The sequence below is a fragment of the Petaurus breviceps genome, unplaced genomic scaffold (assembly GCF_028583685.1).
Source record: "Petaurus breviceps papuanus isolate PSGF00001 unplaced genomic scaffold, PetGlider_PUasm1.0 179, whole genome shotgun sequence".
Classification (NCBI taxonomy): domain Eukaryota; kingdom Metazoa; phylum Chordata; class Mammalia; order Diprotodontia; family Petauridae; genus Petaurus; species Petaurus breviceps.
Window position 1 is genome coordinate 1,167,816 of NW_027185779.1, and position 19,837 is coordinate 1,187,652.

General features: G+C 38.2%; 1 protein-coding gene and 1 long non-coding RNA gene across 4 annotated transcripts in view; one reads left to right on the forward strand and one right to left on the reverse strand.

Annotated features, from left to right (window-relative positions):
- LOC138160090 (uncharacterized) overlaps positions 1-19,837 on the forward strand; it is an 811,791-nt gene that overhangs the window by 203,972 nt on the left and 587,982 nt on the right. The gene's annotated exons all lie outside the window — the stretch shown is intronic.
- The window catches only part of CPQ (carboxypeptidase Q), a 545,251-nt gene that overhangs the window by 89,953 nt on the left and 435,461 nt on the right, over positions 1-19,837 (reverse strand). The window contains 1 exon segment of the mRNA XM_069086586.1: positions 11,964-12,165. Coding sequence (XP_068942687.1) covers positions 11,964-12,165 — 202 coding nt within the window.

Consider the following 19,837-nt stretch of genomic DNA (forward strand, 5'->3'; position numbering starts at 1 on the left):
CAATTCGTTGACCTCCCTTTTCTCTAATTTAATCATGTATGCACTCAGGGACACAAAACTTCCCCTAAGAATTGCCTTTAATGCATCCCACAAATTTTGGTATGTTGTCTCATTATTATCATTTTCTTGAATGAAATTACTGATTGTTTCTATAATTTCTTGTTTGACCCACTCATTCTTTAGGATTAAATTGTTTAATTTCCAATTAGTTTTTAGTCTGTCTTTCCATGGCCCTTTATTGCATATAATTTTTGTTGCATCATGATCTGAGAAGGATGCATTTAATATTTCTGCCTTACTGCAGAGAATTGTGAGGTTTCTATGCCCTAGAACATGGTCAATTTTTGAGTATGTGCTATGAACCACTGAGAAGAAGGTATACTCCTTTTTATCCCTATTCAGTTTTCTCCAGACATCTATCATACCTACCCTCTCTAAAATTCTATTCACCTCCTTAACTTGTTTCTTGTTTATTTTGAGGTTGGATTTATCAATCTCAGAGAAGGGGAGATTAAGGTCTCCCACTAGTATAGTTTTGCTATCTATTTCTTCCTCTAATTCCCTTACCTTCTCTAGGAATTTGGATGCTATACCACTTGGTGCATATATGTTAAGTAATGATATTGCTTAATTCTCGATGGTGCCTTTTAGCAGGATATAGTTTCCTTCCTTATCTCTTTTAATTAGGTCAATTTTTGCTTTTACTTCATCTGAGATAAGGATTGCTACCCCTGCTTTTTTTTACTTTAGCTGAGGCATGATATATTTTACTCTAGCCTTTTACCTTTACCCTGTGTGTATCCCTCTTTTTCAGATGTATTTCTTGTAAATAGCCTATTGTAGGATTATAATTTCTAATACATTTTGCTATCTGTCTCCATTTATGGGAAAGTTCATTCCATTCACATTTATAGTAATGATTGTTATCTGTTTCTTTCCCTCCATCCTATTCCCTCCTCTGTTAATGCTCATATTTTTCCCCCTTCTCCCTTCGCCCCCTTAAGAGTTTTCCTTTTGATCACCGCTTCCTTATCAGCCCCTCTCCCTTTTGTTTCCCTTCCCCCTTACTTCTTCCCTCCCTACTAACTACCCCCCCCCTTTGTAATTAGAAGTTGAATTTTCCATTGAGCTCTGGCTTTTTCATCAGAAAAGTTTGGAACTCTGTTATATCGTTGAATGACCATCTCTTTGCCTGAAAGAATATGCTCAGTCTTGGTGGGGAGGTGATCCTTGGTTGTAGCCCGAGGTCTTTTACCTTCTGGAAAATTGTATTCCACTGCCTCTGATCTTTCAGTGTAGAGGCTGCCAAATCCTGTATGATCCTCACTGTGGATCCTCGATATTTGAATTGTTTCTTTCTGGCTGCTTGAAGTATTTTCTCTTTTACCTGGTAGTTCTGGAGTTTGGCCACAACATTTCTAGGACTTTTCAATCTCTTTCAGGAAGGGTCCAGTGTATTCTCTCAATTTCTATTTTACCCTCAGGTTATAGGATCTAGGGCAGTTTTCCTTAATGAACTCTTGGAGAATGTTGTCCAGGCTCATTTTTTCATCATGATTTTCTGGTAGGCCTATGATTCTCAGATTATCTCTCCTGGATCTGTTTTCCAGGTCAGTTATTTTTCCATTGAGGTATTTTACCTCTTTTTCTAATTTTTCATTCTTGTTGTTTTGTTTGACTAATTCTTGGTTCCTCATAGAGTTATCTGTTTCAATTTGGTTGATTCTAATTTTTAGCAAATCATTTTCCTTGGTTAATTTTTGGATCTCCTTTTCCATATCATACACTTTTCTTTTTAGAGAGATGTTTTCTTCATTATAATGTTTTTCTAATACTGCAATTTTGGTTTTGAGAGAATTATTCATTTTTTCTTCTATCTCTCTCATTTGGTTTTCAAAGTTCCTTTTGATCTCATCTAGTAGAGCTTTCTGTGTTTGGGACCCATTCCCTGTTATTGTTTCAGCTGTGGGTGTGGAGTCCACATTGTCTCCCTCTGAGTTTGGTTCCTCCTTCTGAGGATAGTAGGACTCCAGAGTCTTTGTAGTCTGCTTTCTATCCATTTTGAGGCAGGGCCCTAGCCACGCCTGAAGTAAATTATTTTTTAAGTGGAAGAAGGATGTAACAACACTTGCCTAGTGTAAGAAAATTATAACTCCCAAGATGCCTTGCTGCAGAGCATGTATGTTTATTGGATGAGAACATAGGCCCCATTTCCCCTGAGGATGTATACGTATAGGACATCTATGGATGGTGGGTGGAGTCTGAAGGAAGGTGAAGAAGAGAGGTCTCTACCAGTTTTGTGACCACAAGGAGGGAAAGATAAGTGAAGGAAACACAGAGGTATCAGCAATTAGGTGAATGATGAGGAAAATTAAGCAAGGAGTTTTAGAGAGAATAGACTGAAAGAGATGGGTTGTAGATACAGTCGGGTGCAGTTTTTATTCAGGAACACCAAACTTATTTACATTGAAGGCACTAAACTCTAACTGTATTTGAAGAAAAAAAATGTCTTCCCCATTATAGCTATAAATCTTTGGAGAAGGTCTTTTCCCAAACTACTCTGGGGAAAAGGGAGATGAGATTTCACCAGTTTGGAAATGTTCTATAATACAGTTTTCTGTCACCATTCATTCATTAAATTCATTTATATCCTGAATAAGTGTTTTACTAAAACTGTTTCCTGGATCTACTAAATAAATACATAGTCCAGAATTAAATTTAGCAATTGTGACTTTTCTAAAGGAGTGGTGGCATGAGGAAGGCATAGAGGAAAATTACCAGTATAAACCTCCACAGTTGGAACTTGAGTCTGTGAGGGGGCTAAGCAGGTAGTACCGTAGGTTAAACCATTTTGAATGTATATAGGATATTACAGAAGTTAGCCTGGGTGGTCTCAACTCTTCTAGGTAGTTATATACCACAGAAATTGTGGTATGTAGGGTAAGTGCAGGAAAAGAACCACAAACATAAGTGGGAACTACAGTTCTCATAGAAGGGCATGTTCTGTGTAGACAAATGGACTAAATTATGACAAAACTTCATGGCAGGCATGGTAGGGTCCTACTGAAACCAAGAAGTTTGCTGCCTTCCAAGTGGCAACCTTATTAAGTAGTGTTTGTTAACAGGTTTGCTTGCTAAGTTGCAGGGCAGGGTAAGATTTAGGGGGTGAGAGAGTTGCATTATGGCAAGAAATTCTGTCACCATAAGCTGCAAGTCATTTGTTTTGGAGCCAAACAACACTGTCAGGTCTGCCTACAGCTGGACCAAAATTTGTGAGTGATTAGGGAAACATCCAGGCAATGAAGTGTAATCTTTGCCTGGGGATATAAGGGACTAGATTGGAACTAGAAGCAAAGAAGTATAAACCAAGAAGCCTGGCCAGGCTGGCATCTGGGAGTCGGTGCTATGTCCAAGTTCAAGATGCTAAGGCATGCAAAAAAGCTCTTGCAACAAAGATATAGGACAGGATAAACAGAACAGGACCAGGAGGCAAAATGCAGACATAGTCACAGTACTGATTGCATTTCTGGTTCAGTCTGTCCATCCCAAAGCTTAGTCAATTTGATAGTACCCATTGGCATTTTAGCCTCATGAAACTGTCCAATTAATATCATTTATCTAAGCTTCTCTCTAACGTTCTTTTTTCAGGTCAGATGACCCCAGTTTACTTTTTACCCACAAAGTACTTTTCAACACTTAAGTCATTCCTGTGGCTATTTTGCTATGATCCTCTTTGCTCTTAACTAGCTCATCGAAAAAAATAATTAGAAATTAGAATGGTAATTCCTTTAAGAATCAGGCCAGTATTGAGTACGATGGGATTTTTCGAGTTTCTGCTTCTCATCACTTAATAGTCAAGTAGATTCATGGTTTCATTGATACTGGAATTCCCTACAATGATGTTAACTACAACCTATCCTGCTCATACTGTGTGACTCTTGTCCGTGCCCTTCCATTAGCTCCCAATAGGAACTAATTGGGAACTATTAGTTCCCAATAGGAACATTGTTGGTCACCTTCTTCCCTTTCTCCATATATTGAGAGGAATACAACATTTTGGTTGTCTATCATCTTTTCATTCTTACCAAGTGACCTTTTCCTTTTATTATACAATTCCTTGATAACATCTTTCAGTCCTCTTCTTCTTTGATTACATGCTGTGGCAAGCTTATAACCACTGGATAACTCTTTACTAACTGCCCTCTGACTTGTGCTAATTTTTCATTCTTCAGAGGCAACTTTATTCCATGTCTCACTGGCATACAGTAACTCCAGTAGAATGTAATAGTAGCAAGATGGGCCTTGGCTTTCACAGAAAACTTGAGGTCAGTAAAGCAGTTTTCCAATTTCCTTAAGGTAATTTAGTCTGTCTTCCTTCCCCTGATTAACTCTGGGTCCAAATCATTGTCAGTCTTCACTGTCATATAAATACATATGCATATGTGTGTGTGTTGTGTGTGTGTGTGTGTGTGTGTGTGTGTGTGTGTGTGTGTGATATAGAAAGAGGAGCTCAGATAGATATGAGGATACTGATGAATGAGCTCTTTAGGGTGTTTCTCCAAATGCACGTTGAAATTTTGACAATAGACATCCTTCATCGTTTTGGCTTTTCCACGGTGAATACATAGGACAGACTCCACTGAATAATTACAAATATCGTGCAATCACCCCAATGTCATCTGCAAACAGTAGCATCTGGAAGACTTCACTATCCATGAATAATCCCTCTTTGACCTGACTCCACATTGATCTCTTCTATCACAGGGGTGAATGCTTTTGGCAAGCATACGTTTCCCTGTTTTATGTCTTATCTGACATTTATTATTAGAGGGTCACTGGAAGGGTTATTTCTGTTATCATATCTTCTAAGGAATCTTAAATAATTTTGATGTATAGATGAGAGGCACCTCGCTGTTGAAAGAACCTGTAAGGTGGTGTTTTGTTTTAGCACATCAAGGCTTTTTTTTCATAATCAACAAACAATAAACACAATGGAATCTTATATCTTCTACATCTTTGGATAATTGTAAAATGGCAAAGATGAATTCTACTGTTGAATATCACTTGCAAAAGCCTCTTGTTCTTTAATAATTCTAATAACTGAGTTTGCCCTTGATTTGTATAAAAATGACTTTCATAAAGATTTTGCATAGATAGAAAATTAGTCACATAGGTCAGTAGTTATTCATATTCTCTTGGTAGCCTTTTTTGTACTAATAAAATCTAAGATTTTTTTTCTATGCCCTTGGTAACTTCTCCTTTGCCTTGTCTATTAGTGCTTCAAAGACCTTACAATTGTATTGCTGCCAGCATGGATCTCCACTATATATACATAATCCAATCCAGCTGCTTCTGAGTCTTGGTTTTCTTTAATGCCATTTCTATACCTCAGGTATAGCCTCTCTCCCTCTGTGATCTGTCTCCTGATCTTATCACTTGGCTGAATTTTTTCTCTTCAAGGACACCAGTGTTAATGTCATTCACTGATTTGCAGTCTTCATCTTTCTTGACCTCTCTGCAGGCCACCGCTTTCTGCCTACTCTCTTCCTGGGTTTTTGTGTCAGTGATCTCTCCTGGTTCTCCTCTTACCTGTCTGATCATTCCTGTGTCCTTTGGTGGATTATCATCTATGTATAGGTGTATCCTAAGGTTCTCTTCCCTTCCCTTCTTTCTGCCCTTCCATTTCCTCTCCTCTTTTTTCTTCTCTTCTCTTCTCCTCCCTCTTCTTTCCTCTCCTCCCTTCCCTTCTTTCCTCTCTTTTTTCTCCTTTCCTTTCCTCTCTACAATCTCTTTATTGGAGTCTTCAACTCCCAAGGACTGAATTACCATTTTCATGCAGATAACTCCCAAATACATCTATCAAGCCTTTGTCTCTAGGTCTACATCTCCAGTTGGCTTCTGGACAACTTCAACTGGATGACCTATTAGACATCTCTAATTCAACATGACCAAAATAGAAGTTATCTCTTCCCCAAAACACCCTTCTTGCTAACATTCCTACTTCTTTGGGGGGCAACCACCATCTTCCATGGTATTCCAGTTTTCAACCTTGGTATTATTCTAGATTCTTTCCTCTTCCTCACTCTCCATATTGGATTAGTTGCCAAGTCTTGTCAGTCTTATCTCTACATCTCTTGCATCAGTCCTCTTCTCTCTATTCCCATAGCTATTTCACTAGTCCATATTTCTGCTAATTTGGACTATTGCAAAAGACTTAATTGGTCTTTTTGCCTCTAGTCTCTCCCTTCACCAATCTATCTTCTACCCAGCTGCAAAAATGACATGCCTAAAACACAGATCTAACCAAATCATTCTACCATATGATAAACTTTAGTGGCTGTCCACTGCCTCTAGGATAAAACCTTTACAGTTTAGTATTTAGAGAATTAAAGTCCTTCATAATTTACTTCCAATCCATCTTCCCAGACTTAGTTCACAACACCTGTAACTGTACACTTTATGCTCCAGTCAAACTGATCTGCTTTTTATGGTCCCTTTGATACAACATTCCATATCCCATCTCCATGCCTCTTCACAGGTTGTCTCTGAGGCTTTTTGCCCTCATTTTTGACTCTTGGAACTCCTAGCTATAGTCACAAGGCTTAGCTCAGGAGGCTACCTCCTACCTAAGGTTTTTCTCAATGATCTTCCCATAATTGCTGCTCCCAAAATACTTTGTATATGAATTGAATATATTTTGTATTAATGTATATTTATTTATGTACTTTTCCTCTAGTAGAATGAAAGCTCCTTAAAGGCAGGAACTATTTTCATTTTGAATTGAATTGAAAAGTTCTCAGCTCACAGTTTGATAATACTTTGCTTCACTACTGGAGAGTTTCTTTGTCTTAACAAAAAACCATTCAAGGAAAGGGCTTGATTTTGAACAAAAGGAAAAAGAAAGGTTGGGTGAATAACTCTTCAAATGACAGTTGAGTCAGTATGCTTACATGCATAATAATGCTTATATTTTAGCCATCAGAGTACATTAGGTATCCAAGGGGAAAAAGCACCCAATTGGTACATTTTAATTTTCTATTTCAGACTAAGTGCTGTTCTTCATCTTTTTCTCAAATTTCTAGTTCCTGAAATTTCAGTGAGGAATAATAACCACAACCAAAGCAGCCTCATCTTAACTTCTAGGAATAGTAAAAAATTTGAAATACTCGATACGAGTTTCAAAAGAACTAAGGGGAAAACAGCAATCATCCAGTTCCCATCATAGGACTCAATAGGAAATTACAGAGAATTCCAGGAAAACATTTATTGCTTTAAGTGAACTACTGACTACAATAGGCTTCCCCATATAAAGAAAGAGAGGGGAATGGGAGATGAAAAAAAACCCAACAGTTATTTAGATGAACTAAAATCCTCTATAGCAGTGGAAATGAAGAAATGTATCCATTAAGAAACTTAAAAGTAATTCGAATAACATTAAATATTATGTCATTAGTCCCGAACCCCCAATCATGCATTCATGGGAGTGGAGGGTGTCTAGTACCCATGAAGCTTCACACATCTCAGTTTCATTAAAGCAGAAAACCAAATCTAAGTTGGCAATTTAATGAGATTTACCAACAGGTCAGTAATTGCAATTTATTACTACTGAATGAATCTGGCTTTGTGCAAGCTCTACATAAAAACAATAACAACCATGCTAGGACCACATCTTAGCAATCCAGTTTGGTGAGAAAGACAGACATCTTAGAAATGTACATTCCACAGATGGTCTCCAATAGTAGAATGTACCAGCACAAAGACTGAGTCATTAGATGAGGGTTCTGGCCTCAGATTAAGCATTGATAATTTCTATAAACTGGGAATTATTATTTAACTTTTCTATAAAATGAAAGGATACGATTTAATAGGATGTCCAATTCGGCTTCCAGGTCTAAAATTCTATGATTCTAGCTCATTTTAGCCATCATGATTACCCCCTCCCCCTTTTCCCAACCCTCCTATATTTTACCAAAATTTTGCCCAAATGAATTTATTTAGATTTTTGCATATGCTTATTTAATGGTTGCACACTAATTCATTCATCTTAAGAAATTTTCAGTTAAAGAGCTAGGATTTCAGAAAAATAATTCTTCAGCATAATTTAAATGGCACTGACCAGACACTAAATTGATGACTGACTACAGAAGAACTAATGAGAAATGATCACAGTACCTGATAACAATTCAGTGAGGGCAGGGATTCCATCTGACTCTTATTTAGACTCTTCCTAGATATTTACTGAATGTCACTGAAAGACAGTAATTAAAGACACCAACCATCTAATTTACCTGACCAAGAAGATCTCCGTGGCCCCCTGGGGTCAAATATAAACTTCTTTGGCACAAACTGACTGCAGACTATCTTTCCAGGATAATTACCCATTATGCCCTCTCACATAGTCTAGTTCTAGCCAACTTGGACTAATTGTTTTCCCCTGTATTTGACATCTCATTTCCTACCTTTGTGTCTTTGCAAAATGCCATTCACCATTGCCCCATGCCTAAAATATTCTCATTTCTTATCTCTACATCTTAGAAACCCTAGCTCCTTTCTAGGCTTGAGTCAAGTGCCACCTTCTTTCAAGAGGCCTTTCCTAATTTTCCTAACTGTGTGTCCCACTTTTGAAATAAGTTTGTACTTATTTTGTCTATGTTCTCTATTGATTTATGCACAAAATTGTTCTATCCCTCCAGGAGAGGGTCAGGTTCTCAAGATGAGAGACTGTCCCAAATCACATTTGTATCCATTGTACCTAGTAGAGTTCCTGGTACATAGTGCCTACCAAATAGATGCTTCATCTTTTTTTTTTTTTTTTTACTTTTTGGATGGGGGAAAGGTAGGGAAATTGGGGTTAAGTGACTTGCCCAAAGTCACACAGATAGTAAGTGTTAAGTGTCTGAGTCCAAATTTGAACTCAGTTCCTCCTGACTCCAGGGCCAGTGCTCTACTTGCTGTGCCATCTAGCCACCCCTGAAATAGATGCTTCTTGATTGACTCACACCCTGAGATGCTTTGAGATGTCTGGTCTAAATGATATACTTACTAGTGCTACGAACAGGACTGTTCCTTTAAGACAATCTCAAAGTTTTGGTTAACATATATACACAGAAAGAATGAAAAGAATTCGGGTCCTGTATTTTTTTTTTTAAGATAACATTCTATTTTTAGTTGGGAAAGACTATTTTAAGCCTTAAAGCCAAAAATATGATTGCAATCTACAGTGTCACAAGTAGAATATGAGCCATTAATCCCCCATCCTCCCCCACAAAAAACTTAAAACACATTGTACTCTGCTGGTGAAATCTACTTCACAAATAAAAAAATAGCTGCGTTGTTTGCATATGTAAAGAGGGGAGGGAGTGGTTATTTGTTCATGTAGTTATGAAATCTTTGTAATGATAGAAATGCTTTTCAAAACAGTAATAGAACATAAACTCCTTTAGGGTAGGGGTTGATACTGTGAAATTTTTTTCTTGGTATCTTTAAGGTCTTTCACAGTGCACATAATAGGGATGGGAAGGAGAAGAGAATAAGAATTTATTAAGCATCTATTGTGCACCAGCACTGTGCTAAGCACTTTACAGACATTATCTCATTCGATGCTCACATCCCCAGGAGAGAGGTGCTACCCTTATCCCCATTTAAGGTTGAGGCAGACAGAGATTACGAGACTTGCCCAGGGTCTCATCACTAGAATGTCTGAGGCAGAATCTGAACCCAGATCTTCTGGCCTCCAGGTCCAGCACTCTTATCCAGTGGGTCAGCTAGCTGTAGAAATGTTTTCTAAAACAGCAATAGAATGTAAGTACCTTGAGGGCAGGGGCTGATATGCTCCTTTTTCTTTGTATCTCTCTTGCCTCTCACAGTACTGTCCATAGTCGCTTAATTAAATGTTTGTAGAATTGAATTGAAATGAGATTACAAAATAAAAAAAAAAACTATTAAAAGTAGAACCTCAGTTTCTGGTGGGCAGGAAGGTATGAAGCTGCTTGTTCCCCTCCACTCCTTTTCCTTTAGAGACAGGACCTGGAAACAAGCTCAGTTAAGAAAATTTGAAGAAGCTGCAGCTTGAGACTTAATATGATCTCCCAGCTGTTACTGATACTTGATCCTATGTTGTTACATGCAGGATGTAAGAGTACTATAGCAACCAAAGCTGTGTGCTGGGCAAGGAAAACATCTCTGAACAACCTTCATGCCATGATGATGACACAGTGGTAGGAGGCCTAAGTAAAATGCTGTCACCAAAGGGCATCTTCTGCCCTCTCTTGCATCTTCTTGGGGGTAGAAGGGAGTTCATGTTACAGAAAGTTTTCTTCTGTACTAATATACTTGCTTTCTACATGGGCACTGGAGTAGGAAAGACAGATCGGTAAGAACCAATGCCCAAAAGGCTTCCAGGAACCAGTCTGTATCCCTGCCTTCTAATTCTGTGGCCAAGGGTTTAAAGTGTAAAATCATGATCATACAATATTTAATAAATTTATCTCAATTGGCTCATGTGCCCTCATTTTCTATTAAGATCCTTAACTCATAGAATCAGAGATTTAGAGCTGGTAGAGACCTTAGACCATTGGACCATTTGGTCCAAGGACCCTTATTTTATAGATGATAATAAGTAGTAATAATTATAGTTGATAATAATGATAATAGTAATAATTATAGATGATAATAAATAATAATCTATGGATGATAAATAAAAATAAATAACAATAGATTATAATAAATAAAAATAATTGTAATAATTAACATTTATATAGCACTTACAATGTGCCACTATTCTAAGTGCTTTACAATTATTATCTCATTTATTCCTTGCAACAATCCTGGGAGCTAGTTGTTATTATTATTCCCATTTTACAGGTTAGGAAACTGATGCCCACAGGGATTAAGAGACTTGCTCATAGTCACAAAAACTATAGGTGGCATTGTGTTAAGTCATTTAAGTAAGTCACTTAACTTTTTTGTGCCTCAATTTCTTCATCTATAAAATGGGGTTAATGATAGCAACTACCTCCCAAAGTTGTTTCAAGGACCAAACAAGATGTTTTTAAAGCTCTTAGCACAGTTCCTGTCATGTAGTAAACGCTGTATCAAAGCTATTACTAAAACTAGTATTGGTATCAGATGCCAGACTTGAACCCAGGCTGTCCTGTTAGCATTCTATTCATTATACCACTTGATTCAAAAGGAAAACAAAACAAAACTAAGAAATCATCCAGGATCAAATATAAAATATTTTGTTTGGCTTGTTAAAGTTTTTTGTAACCTGGACGCTTCCTACACTTATAGTTTCCTTATATCTTACCTCCCTTCTACATACTCTGTCGTACATAACATTGGACAACTTGCTGTTTCAAACACACGATACTCCATCTCCCGACTGTCTTTTCACCAGCTGTCTCTCATAGGTGGAATGGTCTCCCTCTTCACCTCCACCTCCTGGCTTTCCTGGCCTCCTCTAAGTCACAATTCAAATTCTCCCTTTGTAAGAGAGTCTCAGTCACCCCACTCCCTCCCAATGCTAGTGCTTCCCTCTGAAAATTATACTGTATACACTGAGATTTATATTTACACTGTATATATCTTGTATGCATTTCATTGTTTGCATGTTGTCTCTTCCCATTAAAATGTGAACTCATTGAAGACAGGAATCATGTTTTTGGTTTTCTTTGCATGTCCAGCTCTTCACTAAGCTCAGAAGGCTGGGATCCCAAGAGAATGGTGGGGCCATGTGGGATCTAGGTTATGGGAGGTATTTTGGTTCAGCAGATTTTCCTGGATATTCCTCAAATCACAACGTTCAGGGCAGCTAACTACACCAACAGTAAGTAGGGTCACCTCTGGCATTTCCAACTGGTCATATTGGAACACAGCTTTAGAATTTCAAAAGTTGTGATTGTAGAGTTCACTTCATTCCACTTCAATTCAAAACTCCTATTTCCCAAATCAAGCAGTCTTACCAGGTACTCCTGCTTGGATCCAGTAGTTAATGTCAGTTCCTTCTCCACCCTCAAAGACTTGGGTGATATTTATGGGTTGTAGCAGGTTCATAACCTCCTTTATAATAGCCCGGGCTTTATCACTTCCAGTGAATGTTAGACCTGTGGGCATGAAATTGCCCATGTCAGACTCCATTACCAGGCTGAAGTTAGAGATGTTGACCTAAACACAAGAGAGAAAACAGTTTAGTTCACATTCATTCACTTCTTCAATTTTCTCTTGGGAATAAGCAATAACAACACAAATTCCTTACTCATTTGTTCCCATGATGAGAAATACTTTGGCTTAGAAGGTTTAAGTATCTTAGGGTCACACAGTAAATAGAGCAGGGCAGTCTGTAGTTTGGCAACATTAGCATATGCCTATTCCACACAATTAAACATTAATGAGGTACCTATGGCAATCGGTTCTGTAGTTACAAATACAAAAAAGAAATATCATTTTATCTTCAAGTAGCTTTCTACTGCCCAGCTTAAAAGTCTGTTTGGAAAGACAATTAATGAAGATCATGAAGCACTGTCTAAAATAAAAATTGTCATGAAAATGTGTATTCCCCATGACATATCTAACATTTAAATTGGGCCCTTGTTTGCAAAGCACTTTCTTTGTGTTCTATTTCATTTGAGCCTCATAAAAATCCTATAAAGTGGGTACTACAAGTATTACCATCCACATTTACAGATAAGGAAAGTGACTAGGGAGCTAATGTTATTTGCTTAGGGTCCTGTAGCTAATAAATGTCACACAGAGGTAGAAATTGAATCCTAGATTCTTCTTTACTCCAAATCTTACATTCTATAAACCTACCTCTTTTTGCTTCTGATTCCAGCATTCTATCAAATGAGATAATATACAATGTGTTTTTGCAAACCTTAATTATGCCATCCTATCTGGTGGAAAAAAAAAAGCACAGGGCTTAGAATCAAAGGACCTAGAGTCAAATCTACTCCTTCATATCTCAGGGACTTTGAACAAGTTCCTCTTTTGCGTATGAGTTTCCTCATCAGCAAAATGAGAGTTGTACTAGATTACCTTCCTGCTCTAAATTATATGACTCAAGGAACCTAGTTGTACTAAAGGTAATAGTTCTCATGCTGTCATTACTCATGGACTAGGGAGTAAATGACACTCTCCAGGGGATGCTTTCTTCATAGATCTATCTAAGTGGATATTCAGCTGCATTCAAAGTTTGGGTTCTTATAAGTCTGGCAGGTTTGCTTTCAGTTTCTGATTTTGTTGTTCTTTCTGTTAAATCCCCAGAGTAGGAGGTAATAGTTCAAGGCCTCAAATGCTAGCCTCCCTGGTGTAAAACTGCAGAGTTCCATTCCCAGGTGACTGAGCCTGAACAGCCCATGTAGAAACTCTTTCTAAATAAAGTGAGCTGGGGAAGCAGTGATGAGGAGGTAGGCTCTGTTTTCAGTGGGAGAGCTTAAAATACAAGATACTCGCAGTAGGCTGCAGAGCTCAAAGGCACCCAAGCCTTAAACTTGCTTAGCTTTTAAAATCCCACAAGTTTAAAGCCATTTCACACTGGCAAGTCCATATGTTAGGCAGTATCCATCTGCTTCTTCATGTTATTTGCCCTGACTATTAGCATCTCAAGATACATTAAGGTCTATAATAGTGTTCTTACCTTATTAGAGCTATAGTTACTGAGTAAATAACAAGCAGCAAATTAATAAGGAACCAGTAGGAAGAGGAATAGATTCAGGATAAGAGGACCTGGATTTGAATCCTGGTTCTACCTGTGCAACTTTGGCCAAGTCATTTAAACCTCTCTGGACTTTATTGTCTTCCTCTACAAAATGAAGAAAGTAACCCAGCTGCCTTCTCAAGCTACTTTCAATTCTAAATCTATAATCCTGTGATCCTAATTTAAAATTACTCAGAATTATATATGAAAATAGATTTTAGGTCACTGGCATGAAAAATTTTCTTAAAATTGGAAATGAATTCTCTCTAAGGAAGTGAGTTCCCTGTCACTAGATATATGCAAGCAGAAGGCTGGATGACTACTTGTCAGAGATATTATAAAAAGGACTTTTGCAGTAAGGAGGGCATTGACCTAATTAACCTCTCAAGCCCCTTACAGCTCTGAAAATCTATCTCCCCCCTCCCAATTATTCACTCTACAATGAGCGGAATAGATGTATTTATTGAGCTACCATGCATGTCGGAAAGAGAGGTCAACAGCACTGTCCTAGAAATCAGGAGATTTGAATTCTGGTCCTGTCTATCCCACTAGGGTAGCTAGGTGGCTCAGTGGATAGAGGACCAGGCCTGGAGTCAGGATGAGACCTGAGTTCAAATCCAGCTTCAGGCACTGGTTGTATGACCCTGGGTAAGTCACTTAATACTGTTTGCCTCAGTCTCCTCCTCTGTAAAATAAGCAAGGGAAGGAAATGGCAAACCACTCCAGCATCTTTGCCAAGAAAACCCTAAAATGAAGTCATAAAGAGTCAGGCATAACTGAAAAATGACTAAACAACAACTGTACCACTAACTAGTTGTGTAACATCTGTCAAGACAAAACTTCTCTCTCTAAGTCTTAGTTTACTCATCTTAAAATAAAGGAGGGAGTTAGATCAATTCATCTCTGAGGTTCCTCCAACACTAATGTTCTATGAATCTCTGATTCTTGGCTATATATAAAATTTGACTTCTACAAATTTTTTTAGGTTTGATAAACATTTATACAAAATATTTCTGAGACTATAAAGATTTGATGATTGTAATTTTAAAAGCCTCCTTGTACTATAAGACAATCACAAAATCTAAGAAGGGCTCTTCAAATATAAGCAGCAGAGCAGAGGAGGTTTCCTCCTCCTGGTCCATAGGGCTATTTTTAGCAAGCTTCTAGACTCATGCAAAGAGCTGATTTGGTTAGGAAACACAATGCCTGGGGCTGTGGAAAAGAGCACATTCAACTATGATTTCGTCCAGACTCCACCAGATACATGATCGAGATCTGTATGAAGTTGAGGGCAGGGAGGTTCCTTACTGTTGGAACATACAGAAAGAGTTACAAAAGAAGCAGGACAGATAAGCAGCTGGGATCAGCAGAAGAAGGCTATGGATGCCACCAGTTGAGAGTTATGGAGAATTGCAAGGAGAATGCTATCTGGAGATAACAAATAAAAACTCCCGACCTGCAAGGAGTTTATAGTCTATTATAGGTTGTAACATGTAAACACAGAGGTGATAACAAGATAATGAGGAGGTAGAGAGCCCTAAAGACTAGAGACTCAAGTGAAGTTTTTCATATGAAACGATACCCAAAATATCCCTTGAAGTAAGTTAAGCAGCAGAAATGAGAAGGGAATACATTTTAGACATGGGGGCCAACCTATTCAAAGGCCTTGAGGTCCCAGATAGCAAACTGAGTTTGAGGACCAACAAGTAGTTAATATGGCTGGAGATCAGAGAGTGTGATAGGGAGTAATGTTTTAATGCCAAACTAAGGAGATGATGGGCCTATAAGGGGTTGTGTCACATAATAAAGTCTTTAAATTTTCTAGGTAAGGGTTAAATGGTGTGAGAAAAATCTGCCCAGGTCCTTTGTGTAATGTGGGAACTTCTAACTTAAAAGGTGGGAGAAAAATAAGATGAATTCCAACTGAGACAATGATTTGTGGGCACACCAACCCCCCACAACATAATGATGACACAGGGGAAGGAGACCCAAGCAAATAACATGGTATTACTGTGCTTTCTACTCTCTTCTGCTGCTTCCTGGCATAGAAGGGTGATATGTATAAGAGGCCAGTTACAAGAAGTTTTCTTCCATACTGATATATCTGCTTTCTAGTGAGCACTGGGGGTAGAAAGACAGGTGACAAATCATCACTGCTCTGGAACCCAGAACAACAATAAAGATCTCACTCATGTATTTACAGTAACAATAACTGAGAAGTCCACGTTGAATAGTGGGCAGAACCCTTAACCAGCCTTAGAGCATAACAGAATGGTTGCAGTTACCATCGTCTGGCTTTTAAAGAGTAGTTTTCCTTTTATGAAATTTTAAAAAAATTATTCAATTTTATTTTATTTTCAGTTCCAAATTCTCTCCCTCCCTCTCACCTTCCCATACCCATTGAGAAGGCAAAGGATATAATACCCATTACACATATAAAGCCGTGTAAAAAAAATATTTCTGCATTTGATATTCTGGAGGGAGGGGCAAGAAAAAGAAAAAAAAATGCTTCAGTCTGCACTTTGGATCCACCAGTTCGCTATGTGGAAGAGGACAGCATTTTTCATCATGTGTCTTTTAGAATTACGAGGGATGGTTGTATTGATCAGAATCATTAAGTCTTTCATAGTTGCTTTTCTTTACAATATTGCTATTACTGTGTAGATTGTTTCTGGTTCTGTTTACTTCTTTCTGCATCAGTTCATGTAAGTTTTCCCAGGTTTTCCTAATCCCCTCTCCATCATCATTTCTTATAGCGCAATAGTATTCCAGCATAATCACATACGATAAATTGCTTAGCCATTTCCTTCCTGATTGATGGGCATTCTCAGAGGAACTTTCTCCAATGGCACTTAGGGCTACTTATAAATTCTTAGGCATTGGAGGAAGGCAGTGTGAAGATAGCAGATAGAGAGAGAGAGAGAGTCAGTCCTGTAGCCAGGAGGACTTAGGTTCATGTCCTATCTCTCATACATGCTGACTATCTGACACTGGTCAAGTCACTTAATTTCCCAATGTCTCACACCACTGTGACTGTCAAGACTACGAGCTGCAGAGATGGTAGAAGCCTTCTTTGGTTGAGGGAGTTTTTATTCACTGACAGTTCCTTACATCAAAGTAATCACAGATCCATACCTAAAATAGCACTCTGATATTTACACTGTGCTTTAAAGCTTGCAGAGCATTTTGCCTAACCCTCACAATGACCCTGCCAAGTAGGCACTATAAATATTATCTTCATTTTACAGATGAATAAACTGACTCACAGAGTTGAAGCAATTGGTCTGCCCAGGTAAGAAGAGTTGGAAGCAGGTTCTGGATTCTTGGCTCTGAGTCCTACATTCTACCCATTAGACCACACTGCCTCTATCTAACACCTATGAGATTTTTTGGGGTGATTTTCTGAAATGGAATTTAGTAACAAAGTGGGGTTATATAACAAAACATGACATCTCAACTTTAGCTACTGATGTTGTACTATGGCAACGTCATTGGAGTTAATAATGTGTGAGATTTATATTATATTCAGACCTCACATTCAGGCCTCGTTTAACTAGCTTGGTGATGTCTGGTCAGCAAATCCTTCATGAAATTCTGCAGTTCTCATCAGCTTCCCCTCTTTTTGTTTCCCACAACACACACACACACACATACTCATAGCATAAAAATAAAAATAAAAATGTACTGCCATAAAGGAGGACTTCCAACATTGATCCCAGAGCTACTCTTCAAGGGGAAGGAAAAACCCAACAGCCTAATTATCTACCATTTAGGTTAAAAGGGGAGACTAGCATAGAAGTGAACTGTTACGCTTTGACAGCTAAGTGCTAATGAGGCAGCTGGGTTCAATGGAGAGAATCCTGGGATGACAATTTCCAGAGACCTTGTGTTCTAGTTCAGTACATGAGAAGTTGAGCTACCTTAGGGGAGAATTAATCCCTGCCTCTGGCTCCCAGTTACTTCACCTCAGCTTCTCCATCTGTAACATGGGGATAATACCATTCTCACAAGAAAAAGAAATGCGAGAACATAAAGAAGAATTTTAGCTATTTAAAAGAGTAATGCATATAACATCCATTGAAGGGGCAATGAGGTATAATGAACAGAGAGCTGACCACACAGTCAGGAAGGCTTAACCATTGCGATCTATTGACAATTTCAGTCTTCCAAGCAACCTTCCAAGACGCTAAGTCACAAAGAAGGTACTAGTCTGAATTCCCCACTGGGACTTCCCTATACCAATGAAATCACAGGCTCAGTTTTTTAAATGTCATCCATATGTCAAAATTATACAAGATTCCTTGAAAGACAAAGCAAATAATAATAGCAAACAAGCTTGTTCAACCACCATCTTGCAACAAAGGAGGTATATCTCATCAAAGTTGTTTGCCACTATCACGAGGGAGATTCAGGTTAGAGTTTAAAGGAAAGAGAAATTTCCTATAGATGGGGTGGGGGTTTTGTTCATATGTGTGGATGGCATTGTGCTGATTGTGTCTAACTTGGAATCACTGCAGAATTTTCTGAATTAGATCAATAATCACTCTAAAGAGTTCTGGTGAACTATCCACATGGGGAAACCAAGTATATGAAGAATCCATATTTTGCAGTTGGATAGAAATCTATCAACTTCATCTGTCAGCATACACATATGTACAGATATAGACATAAACATAAATGGCAGTTGCTACAAATGGAAAATGAGTTGGATCTAGAATGGAAAAAGAAAAAGAGGTCAAGCTGGATTGGCTTCGGGAAACTGAAAAAAATTTTAAGTTAATTCAAATTTCACTTAGAAAACATTTTTAATACCAACATTCTCCTGGTGGTACAAATCACAGAACTGAAATTAACATTCACAAAAAGTCAATAGAGAAGTGCAGTTGATGCGAGAAGGCTCCAATACATTACAAACATAGAATTTTGAAGGAAGAGTCATGTAAAAGGATTCCATTAAAGATATCGAAGGGTGAAAAAGAACGTGGACTGGTCATATAGCCAGAGGGAAGGATAATAGATAGCAATTTCTTACACCAATGAAGTCAGTGGTCTAGTCCCTCTCTAATATATTTATTTTAATTGGTACATGGCAGCTAGGTGGTGCACTCGATAGAGCATCTGGATGGAGTCAGGAAGACCTGAGTTCAAATCCATCCTCAGACATGTACTAGTTGTTCGACCCTGGGCAAGTCACTTAACCCTATTTGCCTCAGTTTTCTCATCAGCAAAATGAGCTGGAAAAAGAAATAGCAAACCACTCCAGCATCTTTACAAAGAAAACCCCAAATGGGATCATGAAGAGTCAGATATGACTAAACAACAACAACAACAGTAGTACAAAGTAGTTACGTAAGCACAAGTTCTAAGCCCTCAAACCAAACACTTCAGAAATGCCTTTAATACCATTAGGATAATTGGGAAATAAATAAATCTCCTCTGTGGATGGGGGCAGGGGAAGGATGGTTCTCTGTTGCCCTTCCACCCCCATTCCTTCCTTGCAGTTCAGAAGGTTGGGCAGGATGGATGCCAGGCTTACCAACTGATTTCTTTAAGCAAAGGGAGTAACAAAAAGAACAAGCCATTGACCAAAAATTTAAAATTTCCTGCTGATGAGGAATAAAGAGCCTAAAGTAATAAAACCTGCTCTTGCCGTGAATTAGTCAGTATACACAGATATCAATGCACCGGAGCTCTGGGACCACTAGGTAGAGAAGTGTTTGATTTTTACTCGTGCTAAATTTTATAAGCTGCTGCTAAAATGATGGCAGCCTCCCATTGTTTTCTATTTATATATAAATGTTCACATATGTTTTCAATAAAAAAACCTAAGAAAACAAACCACCCACAGTACACGACACTGCCTTGTCTCCTCATTTATAAAGTCACTGTCTAATTGTTAGCACATGGAGAGGAGGCCAGAAAAACAAAACATCTTTGCACAAAGACTTGAGGATGAGCAAACCGGGTCATTGAGATGTTAGGAATCTCTGCTTCTCTAGAATGTCTTCACCAATATCCTTGTCCCTTATCCTGCAATGAGTAATTGAGTAATTAAGGACACACCTCCTATGGGTTTGGATAGTAGAACATTACAGGTTCCAGCAGAGGCAGCCTTTGTTCATGCATGCAGTTGCTTTTATA